Genomic DNA, 10,802 nt, shown 5'->3' with positions numbered 1-10,802 from the left:
ACAATTATTTTATTTTATTTTAATTGATTTATTTATTTTTTTTAAATAAACTTGTATATTCTCTATATTCTAATTAGTACTCATATGATTGCCACCATTTCCCTTTACCCCCAAATCATGATGCACCACAGAAATCATGATCTCATTTACAACTAGTTCTTTTATTTACAGTGTTAAGAAAGGCGTACTCCCTGTAAAATTATCAATAAAGGGGTATCAATTGTAATGTGACATTGCCTCTGTTTTTTTTCTAGTAACAAATAAGCAAATGAGCATCACCTTTACAAAAACTCCGCCCCAGTATTCTCTCAGTGTTGAAAGAAAACTCTTCTCTACTTTTATAATGTATATATTTATTTCTCTTTACACATCTTCATTATACAGTCAAATAAATTCTTTATTTTTCACTTAAAACTTACTTCAAGTAATGTAATCAAAGTCAAGTGTCAAAAGTGTACTTCTCGTATAATTATGATCACTTTTAACTGTTTTACTTTTGCATGAATAAGCTTTGCTGTAATTTGATGCCATGCCTTGAACAGAATACAAAGTGTTATTCTGAATCATACAATGAAGAAGAAAAAATGCACATTAAATCTCTGGAGTGTGGCTTGCCATCTGAAGGCAGGACAAAATCATTTGTTTTTATTGCACTTCGTCCATTAGTTTCTTATTGCAATTTCTGTAGCAAATCTCAATTGCTATGAAAACATAAAAAGCTCTGTTCAGCTCTGTTTAACAGCAAACCAAATTCTTGCGGATGTTGTCCAAACACCACCAGAGTTTGGCATATTTGTCCCTACCCTGGCTCATATTGGCTAATATATATATATATATATATATAACATATAACCATAACCAACCTAAAACCCCCCCAAAAATAATGCTGGGAAGAAGGGAAGACCTATTCTCCTCCTCTTTTGGTTGCACAATAGTTGACGCACATTGTGCCTTAAATCAAGCCTTAATTTTTTTCCAGGAAAAATCCTGCCCCATCTCGCCAAATTAATTACATAATAAAAGCAAATACAATTTCAGGTTTTATATGATTTGACTTATGTCAGAAAAAATACATTTCCAAAAAAAGAAAAGTATAATTTAAAGGAGTGTCTCTGCAGTGCAGCTTTGTCCTTTAATACAGTTGGTGAAAGTTTTAAATCATTACATGCATTCTTCAAAATCTGTTAGCGATGCTTCTACTGTCACCACATCTGATTGTTTCTGTTCTATTATAAAGTGCTTCTATGTTGCTGAGAAATAAACACGCTCAAAATCAGCTCTGGGAAAAAAACCCACAATATTAATGGAAAGTAGAATTTTTAGTGACATCCTAAATTATCACTAGTTTTGAAGTATTTAACAAGATGATTTTGAGACCGCTGTATAGTAGTGCAAGTTCTCCTCAGTCGAAGGTGATGAGGTATTCTGGGTAGGCCTGGTCATCGTGGAAGATCACAAACATGGAGGGCTGCTGTTGGTTGTCCACCACGCTGTCGAAGCAGTCAGCGGGGTCAGAGCCACGAGGAGGGGCAGCTTGCATTGAAGAATTTCCGACCGTGTAACGGCCGGTCAGGACACGAGCAACATACACCCGCTTCAGGCCTGACATGTCTGCTGGTGCAAATCTACTGGCCGAATACTCTGCACGGACTGCAAAGTAAACCCCCTTTCCATACATAGCAGCTGTGATAGAATTACATAAGAAAAGACACATCAACTTTAAGGAATTGTTCAACATTTTGGGAAAGGTGCTTATTCGTTTTCTTCAACAGAAAGGTAGTCGAGAAAACTGATATATCACTCTCATGAAGCTCCAGCCAGGAGCTGGGCCCTGTTTAAGAAAGCGGGTTTAGTGAAAACTCTGAGTTTGTTAAACCTGAGATGTTTTCTGTTGATGTAAGGACAGAGACAATGATCAATAAAATCTATTGGCTACATTGTAATTCTTTATAACACTGTGCCAGTGTGGACATAAATGCAGCTGTCAGGTTGTCAACAGTCGGACTGTAACATTAAGCAGGGGTTACATTACTGCAGTATCACTGCTGAAATCAAACTAATCTGTCTGAAGCTGTAACTGATCAATGAATTAAACATTTTTAGATTTAAAAGGAGGATGTTTTGTTCCTAACTTTTGATTTGTGCTTGTTTATTCATGATTATATGAGCTGTATTGTTTCAGAACAACACTCTCATTCAGGGGAGTAAAAATAACATGTGACAACATTCCTTACCATGTCTTCCTGCAAACCCCCTGTCAAATTTGTTCTTTTCAATGCAGTCGCATGAACCTGCAGATGTGCCATGGTACAGAGACTTCTCCCCAACGTCTGCTGAGCCATTCTTAGCAAGTATACGCTGCTTACACACAGTATAGGCATGCCACAAATAGGAGTTTTGCACGCGCTCAATCTGAAATTAAAAAAGCAAAAACAATCTATCAGTTACTCATTGTGTTTTGTAGGGAAATGTGTTTTTGTGTTGGCATACTCACTTTGCGAATGTTGTTTTTAGCTGTTTTGTGGAAACCCCTGGCCACGTCCTGGTACTCTGATGAGTTAGGTTGCAGCTCAACCTTTTTAAATACTTCTTGGTGCATAGGTTCCCAGTGTTCTGGCAACTCTAAGGCTAAAGTACAAGTCACACAAATGTATGTTATGGCTTGAGCATTTATAGGAATTAAAGTAAAAAAGGGAAAACTACCAATTGTGACATACATGTATCAGACTCGCTCCGTTTCACTTTGTACGTGATGCCTGTGATACAATTTGTGGCTTCTCGTTTCTTCAAGTTTATTTTCACCATCATGCCGTCTGGTGCTGTCATATCTACAAACACTTCATTCTTCATGTGAGCTTCTTCCAGCATGTAGTTGTCATGCAGGCTCACCTCGTGCCAGTCTCCATTTACATTCTGAATCGACCACTGGACAGTAAGAGCCAACGTTGCTTCTTCTTTATCTTGGAGGTCTTTGCAAAGTGCTTTTTGGATTGCTCTGTTTATGAAGTCAGTGACACTCAAAACGTCCTCTTTTAGGCCTTTTAGCACATAGGCCTCTCCTCCTGACGCTGACAGATCTCTAGCTTCAGCTGTAGCTGAGTTTCCTGCTCTGTTGCCATTCACACCCCCAGAACCTTGAGGTCTCCTGCACTCCACGCTCATTTCTAAGACATTGACCTTTACCTGCACTGCCTCCAGCTCCATGGCATCAAGCCTGGAAAAATCCACCTCTCTCTCTACCAGCTGCTTCTGCAAGATCCCTTCCAAATCTCTCTTGATGGTCTTGCCAGTGTCTGGACGGCAGCTAATCACAAGTATTACAGCTGGCGGTGGTTTTAAGGTGTTGAAGGTTTTGCCTTGAGGTGCTGAAGTTCTGGAGGTTCTTGAATACTTGTCATGCCACTTCTTGAGCTTTTGTTTAGCTTTTTCTACAAAATAGAAAAACAGTGCAAAAAGAGAAAACAACTGTGGATGTGACACCTTGTTAAATAAATGATTTGAGCCCCAATAACCAAGTATCTGCATATGTGATATCCACAATATCAATATCGACTTAAAGGTGGGGTATGCGATTCCACTCTTTTGGTAAATTCAGCAAATATCACCTTACAGTCCACTAGCTGTCTGTTTTGTATGTGCACTGAAAAACAATCTGGTGTATGTACACAGCCCTGGCTCTGTAAATGGGAAACAAAAAAAGTGGCCCCACCCCACCACAACACCAGTGCAGCCATTCCAGCCATGATTTGCATGTCAGGTAAGATTAAATGACTTACCCACGGACATTCAGCTAGCTTTCTTTTTTGGAAAGACATGCTGTCATTGTGATGTTAGCTATAGTAGCAGAAGAGTAGTGAGTATCTGTTCGGAGCTGGTGTGATGGCTCTGGGACCGTCTCAACCTCTCTGCATGTTAGTTTCACAGCAGTAACTGCAGCAACATTCTGCTAATCCTCAAATTAGCTAATGCAAGTTACATTAATTGCTGTGACTTGGTGGTATCGTGGTATTGGATTTTTCCAGAATGTGTTTTGAGGGAGTGTCATTGGAGGGAGGGAGTGGTATTTTTGCACAGATATCAACAGCACCTAGAGGATAAATTCAACTACCTTTAGAAATGCCCTGACATTTTAGCTAGCAGCATGTCTATGTTTTTTGGTAAGTACTTTGGTATGACCAAATAACTGGGAAACTATTGACATTCCCAACAGCCTCTGCTGTACTTTGTGTTTAGTGCCAGTTAGAACATGTTAGCATACTGAACCAAGATGATGATAACTGGGCACATAGTATAAAATCTTCAAGCATTATAAGGTAAACAAACCTTTCAGGGTCAGGCTGGGAGCGGCTGTTTGTCCAAAGCGGTTCTCCAGCTCTGATCTGCAGAAACATATTCAACAAGCTATTGACTGGTCAAACACTGCAATATGCTAAAATGTTCATATCTATTGTTTGTTGCAATATGAGTAATTTTCATTTCTGACCTAAAAGCCTGGAACACCGGTTGTTGCAGGATGACAATGCGGATGAGTGAGAGGGAATTTGGTTTCAAATTCGTAATAGCTGAGGTCATGCCATCCAGCATGGCTTTACAAGCTTGGACAGGGTCCATTCCAGCCGCACCTGATGGGAAATAAAGATGATGGTTGTGAATCTATATGGATATGCCACCAATGATTTACAATTACTTTTCTGCAGTGACTGGTTATGACCTTTATAAACTAAATCACTATGTTGCCCTAAAGTGCCATTATTTGTAACTTGTTATTAGTGTATTTTCTGATTCATCATGTAAGATCCTATACTATACAATAAGTAAAGAATAAAGGGATACTACTAATAGTCAATAGAAATTCATCTATAGTAATATGTATCTATCCATTACTGACTTCTCCCTTGGTTTTACTTTTACTTGTCTGGTGTATTATATTTATTAGCATGTCAGGTTACAACATTTAGGCGATTAAGTCAAATTTTGTTGCCTTTGTGTTGACCGTAATGCAAAAACACACAAACAAACATGCAAATCCATACACACACAGTACAAACCAGTATTGATAGCTGGGAAGGCTGCTGAGCGATAGCCTTTGCTCTCACACTGCTTCAGTATCTTTTTGCAATTCTTCCGAAAAATCTTAGGGTCACGCATGAAACTAGCATGAATGATTTCCCTACAGCCAAGCAACCCGGGTCCTGTGGTGCACATGAAGTCTGCTGGAACGCCCACTGAAAGAAACAAAAATGGACGGTGAAAATGTGTTAGCTGGAGAAGAAAATGTGACTTAAGTCAAGTTTCCATCCAAATGTAGCAAACATTTTAACCTATTAGAAATCAGCAGAAGAAAATATAAATTATATTATGATCCACTACTGTTAAATGAATATTAGTTGGGCACATCAAGATAAACAGTTGGTGGCACTAATTCTCCAGTCGGGTGCCATTAAACCACTACATCAGGACAAAGCAACAAGATGATGTAATTCAAATTAAAACACTTTATGAACATCGTTCTTTATTCAACAATCTTAAAGTCTGTTTCCATTGCAGTTAGTTGCATTTTGCTTATATTGATACACCAACTTTTCCACCTCAGCCATACATAAAAGCTGTTTTGTAAGTATCTAATGTTCCCAGTTTTATTTTTTTTTTATGTAAATTAAAATGTGCATAAAACAGATTCATATTGCAAAGAGAGTCGCGCACAACAAAACGTCTTACACATATTTTAAAGTATTTTTCAGTAAATTCTAAGGCATACCTTGTGCTAACTGTGCTTGGACAACGGGCCCTGCTGCAGTCAGAATGGCTTTGGACACACCTGTGGAAATTATGAACACACACTTACAGTGGGATCTCACCTAGGTAATGCTTAAAGAAACAATCAAAACATTTATAAAATCCATCAATCATACCAGATTGGCTGTTGGAGAAGTCGGTTGTGTTGATAATGGCATCAGTGGTCTCATGAATGATGTTTCCACTGACCATCTGAAGCTTGACTCCACCCAGCATGGCTGTGACCTCATCATTAGTAACAGAGACGTGGCGGTAAAAGGAAGCTAAAGTCATGCCAAAAAAGACAATCAACAAAAATGAACTATTATTATACTGACAGAGAGCACCTTTTTAGCCTAATTTAGCTTCTTGTTTTGGTTTTAACATGGTATGTGGTATATTTATTGCTTGACACTCAAGATTTTCAGCAGCTGCAGGAAGCTAATTTTAGCAAAGATACACTTTTTTTTCTTCACCTTTACCTTTATGACAACAAAAGACATCTTACACAATGTAGATTTAACATCTAACAAGTTTAGACCTAGGTATTTTACTTAGTAGTAGACACCAAAACAGAGTTACAAAGAGAGTGAAATAAGACTCCAAATGTGCACATACATATTAGCTTGCTAGCATGTTAGTCATAACAAATCAAAAATGGTAATATGGTGGTGGCTGCGGACATGTGGCTCTTTGACATTTTTCTGCACCCTTGTGGCCTTAGAATGATTAACGCTGCCTTAAAGACTGAGAAAAAAAAGTGATTAAGTCTAAGTCTAAACCTAAAATTGAAAAGAAAATATTCACATTAACCTTGATCTGGGTTAGCATCATTTGTGAATCCTCTGAGATGCAAAGTTCCCTGGGCAGCCTGGAAGGCCTGTGTTAACAAAGGGAAAGGTTTCAGTCCAGTTCCACTTTCAAAACAAAAAAACCCCCAACGTGATCTGGTTTTTGTCAACTGTTTAATGCCTCCCAACAGTAATTAATGGGGGAAAAGAGATATTAATAATAATAATAATAATCCCGCGACCCTGTACACAGGATAAGCGGTTGACGATGGATGGATGGATGGATAATAATAATAATAATGCAATTTTACACTCCCTTTTTATTCCTAGGCACTGCTGCTGATTTTTCTTTACCTTGCTTGATTCTTTATCATTGGGGTGGATAACAATTCGGACCAGGAAAGATGTTCCGCTGGCTTGGTTCTGTTCAAATGCACGGACCTCCTCCAGTACAAGTCTGGATGCCAAAGTGTGAGGAAAACGCAAGACAGCACCTGTCCCAAGCACAGGGAGTGCAACTGAACGAAAGCCTCTGATCTGACAGGAAGCCAGAATCTTTTTGATGCTCTGTCTCAGAACCTGGAAGATTCAAAGATTATCAAGGTTACTGCACCCCTTAGTTTTTAGTATGAAAAACAAAATACAGACACACTAAAGACAAACCTAGCTGCACAAAAACCTACAAAGAAATAATCACTGAACACACGATTTTACCTGGACTGCAGTTCCATGTTGGTTATTATCCCAGGGAATGAGGTTGAGGAAGAACACTCCTTTACACTTGAGTGAAGGCAAGCCCTCCACCAGGACTATCTCCCCAGGCAGTGTTGCTCCTCCTGCTTCCTTATGAAACTTTGCAGTCAGCTGAGGTCCAACCATGTTGGACAAAGCATTTCCAACACGGGTAGAGAGAGGATCATGGCCTACCATAGGAGATACCAGGCCATCCACCTAGGAAAACACAGTAATCTAAATTTCATCCAAGTTAAAACTTAGATGATCCTGACCACAAAATGTATCCCGAATGTAGATTCTGTAGCATCTGGACTAAATTCAAACAACCTGGTACGCAGCACCAACTGCAGATTAGCTTCTGAAAAATTGTATTTCAAGTATCAAAACTTACATTAATGCATATTTTCTCACCTGCTGGGTCTCGATGGTTCCCTGAATGATCTCCACACGGACACCATCTCCAGGAGCTCCAGCTGTGGCTCCTATTGCAGTGTTTTGGGCAGTATCGATCTGGAACCCCACATCACTTGGTTGGTTTCCAGGACTTATCCCTTGGAGAAGCCTGTCACATGCTTCCTGCATGGCCTGCACCACCTCTCCTCTGTTATCAATCAGGATGATTCTGCTCAGACTTCGCCCTCCCTGACTGCCAAACTCCTTAACAGCAGTCACGATAGCCTCAGAACACACAGTGACAGGAACACCAAACACACCTGAGCTGATACAGGGCATGGCTATAGACTCAAACTCCATCATTTCTGCTAAATTCAGAGCAGAATGGACAGTTTTTTCTAATAACAACCTTTCTTTGCCACCTGATTCTCCACCTACAGGCCCAACGGCATGCAGCAGCTTCTTGCAGTTTAAGTTCCCCCCTGTGGTCACTACAACTTCACCTGTAGAAATTTTCCCAGTCTGCTTTACTATAGCGCTGCTCTCTTTCTGAACCTGAGGGCCACCTGCTTTACTCAGTGCAGCAGCAACACCGCCACAGTGTTTCAGGTCTTCATTGGCAGCGTTCACCAGGGCGTCAGCAACCTGTTTGGTGATGTCCCCTTGACACACCAGAACCTTGAGTCCATCACGAAGGCTGTAGCTTACTGCACCAGACTCCAAATGCTTTCTAGTAATGTGACTTAAACTCAAAGTATGAGAAATTCTGTGTAACACTTACGAGTTTATCTTTCCCAGTGGGAGTACGGATATTTCTTACTGCTCCTAACAGGTCAATGGTGATTTTATCCTGAATAAGGGAGTCCAAAAATGGACCCAAGTTGTTCCTGACCTCAGTCACTTTGCTGGATGGACCTTCCAGCATCACCACAGGCCCAGAGGAAGATGTTAAAGTATGGAGGGTAACCCCTGAATAGTCAAAACCATGCAGCTGCAGCAATTCTGGTAACTCTTGTGCTAACTCTGGGAAAGGGAGAATGATTTTACCTTCTATGCTTGACTGGTCCAAAATAAACTGTGTGACAGTTTCACTCAGCTCTTCGACCTCCTTCGTGTGGCCCAGTAGGAACACTGTGCTGTCTGAGCCAAACACAACCTGAGCCCTATGCTGCCCTCGGTTCATCTCATTTGTCTTGGACTTAAGCTTTTCCTGAAGCTCAGATGGCACAGCAGAGCAGTTAGGCACATAGATCTTGACTTCCTTGAATTTTTCTTGCAGTTTTTTCTCTGTCTCATCCAGTTTTTCAGCAGAGCGGCTGAACAAATGCAGCTCTGTGTCTCGTAACTCTACTTCCACCTTGTCACCAAACCCTAAAATGTCACTTAGCACCCCTGGACCTCCATATGCCCTCCTGAGGAAGGCCAAAAAATGTGGGCTCATGTCAGAAACTGTCCTTTCTGACACCAAATTTTCAATATCAGAGATCTGGTCTCCGGCCTTAAGAATCTCCTCCACAGATCCTTCCAAAACTAACTGCCCTGCATCTCCCTGTGTGACCTTCACACCTGGAAAATCTCGTCCCAGACTGTGCTCAATCTCTGTCCAAAGGAGACGGAGTTTGGCTGTGCCAAGTCGGCGAATGCTGGTTTGCTTCTCACTTAAACTTGACCCTTGTTTAACCCGTGAGTGCTCTACATCCATCAACCTGGCCTTCACCTGAGAACGTTTCCCAACAACAACAGCCATCCCAACCTCGCTGTACACCTTCACCTCATCTGTGACCTGACGGGAGCTGCAGGACTGAAGCAAAGCTTTAACTTTGTGAGGGTCAACCTCATAGTGGCACAGATATCCATCAAAAACTTTGTCTACTTCAGCTTTCCAGTTTCTAACTTCATCTTCTGCACCAGGTTGAGCTAAGCACCTAACTAAAGCCCTCTCATCCTCTGGGTAAAGCTTGGCAGAGCAGGCCACAGAAGAGAGTTCTTTCTCTAGTCCTTTCCCAGCGTTGGGGCTTTCCTTTAGGTAACGAAAGAGGTAAGGGTCAAGTTGTAGTTCATAGTTTCCACCACTTGGTGGAGGAGTTGAAGCAGGAATGGACTGTGGGCTCTGTGTTGAAAAGAGAGGTCCAAGTAATGTTAAAAAAAAGTTTACTTGTCTCAGTTTTTCCCCCATTTATTTTTAAGTGTTAGAAAAAAGCCCTATCTTACTATCATATAATGATCATAAACATTTATTTTAATGTACAATGTTTTTATACACCAGTGAAAACATAGTTATGGATATTATATTCCATTTCTGTCAATAGATGCTCCTAAATACAGCATTATACACTGAACCTTTAATTACATGAAACAATGAACTGTAAAATCAGTTTTGACAGAAGGTTTGTGCTAACCTCTACTGGAGCTGTATAAACATGACTTGCAGAGGAACTGGTGGTGGGAGATACGGGAAGTCCCAGGCTGCCTCGGACAGTGAACACCAGATGTCCATCGGCAAACTCCACAACATGCTCATGTTTCTGCAGGACTGCCTGCTGATCTAAAACAAAAAAAGTGACATTAGATACTGAGAGTTTTATGTTAAGGAAATCGCTGCCAAGTAGCCTATATGTTCTCATACTTTATACTTGTAGGCAGGGACGTGCACAGGAATTTTGAAGGGCAGTTGCTCTGACCTGAAAAAAGGCACTAAACACAGTATCCAAAATGTATTAACAATATAAATGTCACCAAAATACATATGAGAAAAAGAGTTCCTTATATTATTGTTTATTGTTTTTTTTAATTATTATTATTTATTTTTTTTCCTTTTTTTTTTATTTGAAAATAAATAATCTAGATTGAATTGACAGATGGGGAAAACTCGCTTCTAATAAAATATTAAATAAAAAAACGCTTAGATTTCGGAAAAAAATACAATCCTTTTTTAACCTTTTGGCTTCCCGTACATTCAGTTGCGCTTCTAGCTCGTATTCACTTCTGTTGGTACGTATCACGTATGGTAACTGGGCAAAACTACGCATGATTTGTTGTAGTATGATTGCATAAAGGAAGGAAACAGGAATTCCGGTAGGGAACAGAATCGACTGACGTGCAGGCAGC

The 10,802-nt window shown here is 40.2% G+C and overlaps 1 protein-coding gene across 1 annotated transcript in view; it reads right to left on the bottom strand.

Moving 5' to 3' along the window:
• Window positions 1-333: 333 nt before the first annotated feature.
• LOC123979827 (protein mono-ADP-ribosyltransferase PARP14-like) overlaps window positions 334-10,802 on the bottom strand; it is a 12,918-nt gene continuing 2,449 nt past the window's right edge. The window contains 14 exon segments of the mRNA XM_046063940.1: window positions 334-1,683; window positions 2,235-2,412; window positions 2,495-2,628; window positions 2,718-3,428; window positions 4,324-4,379; window positions 4,484-4,622; window positions 5,049-5,225; window positions 5,759-5,818; window positions 5,913-6,059; window positions 6,589-6,655; window positions 6,921-7,145; window positions 7,281-7,517; window positions 7,713-8,460; window positions 8,462-9,619. Coding sequence (XP_045919896.1) covers window positions 1,403-1,683; window positions 2,235-2,412; window positions 2,495-2,628; window positions 2,718-3,428; window positions 4,324-4,379; window positions 4,484-4,622; window positions 5,049-5,225; window positions 5,759-5,818; window positions 5,913-6,059; window positions 6,589-6,655; window positions 6,921-7,145; window positions 7,281-7,517; window positions 7,713-8,460; window positions 8,462-9,619 — 4,318 coding nt within the window. The 3' untranslated portion in view covers window positions 334-1,402.

Source organism: Micropterus dolomieu, linkage group LG12 (genome assembly GCF_021292245.1).
Source record: "Micropterus dolomieu isolate WLL.071019.BEF.003 ecotype Adirondacks linkage group LG12, ASM2129224v1, whole genome shotgun sequence".
NCBI classification, from domain to species: domain Eukaryota; kingdom Metazoa; phylum Chordata; class Actinopteri; order Centrarchiformes; family Centrarchidae; genus Micropterus; species Micropterus dolomieu.
This window is presented reverse-complemented; position numbering and strand designations above follow the sequence as displayed.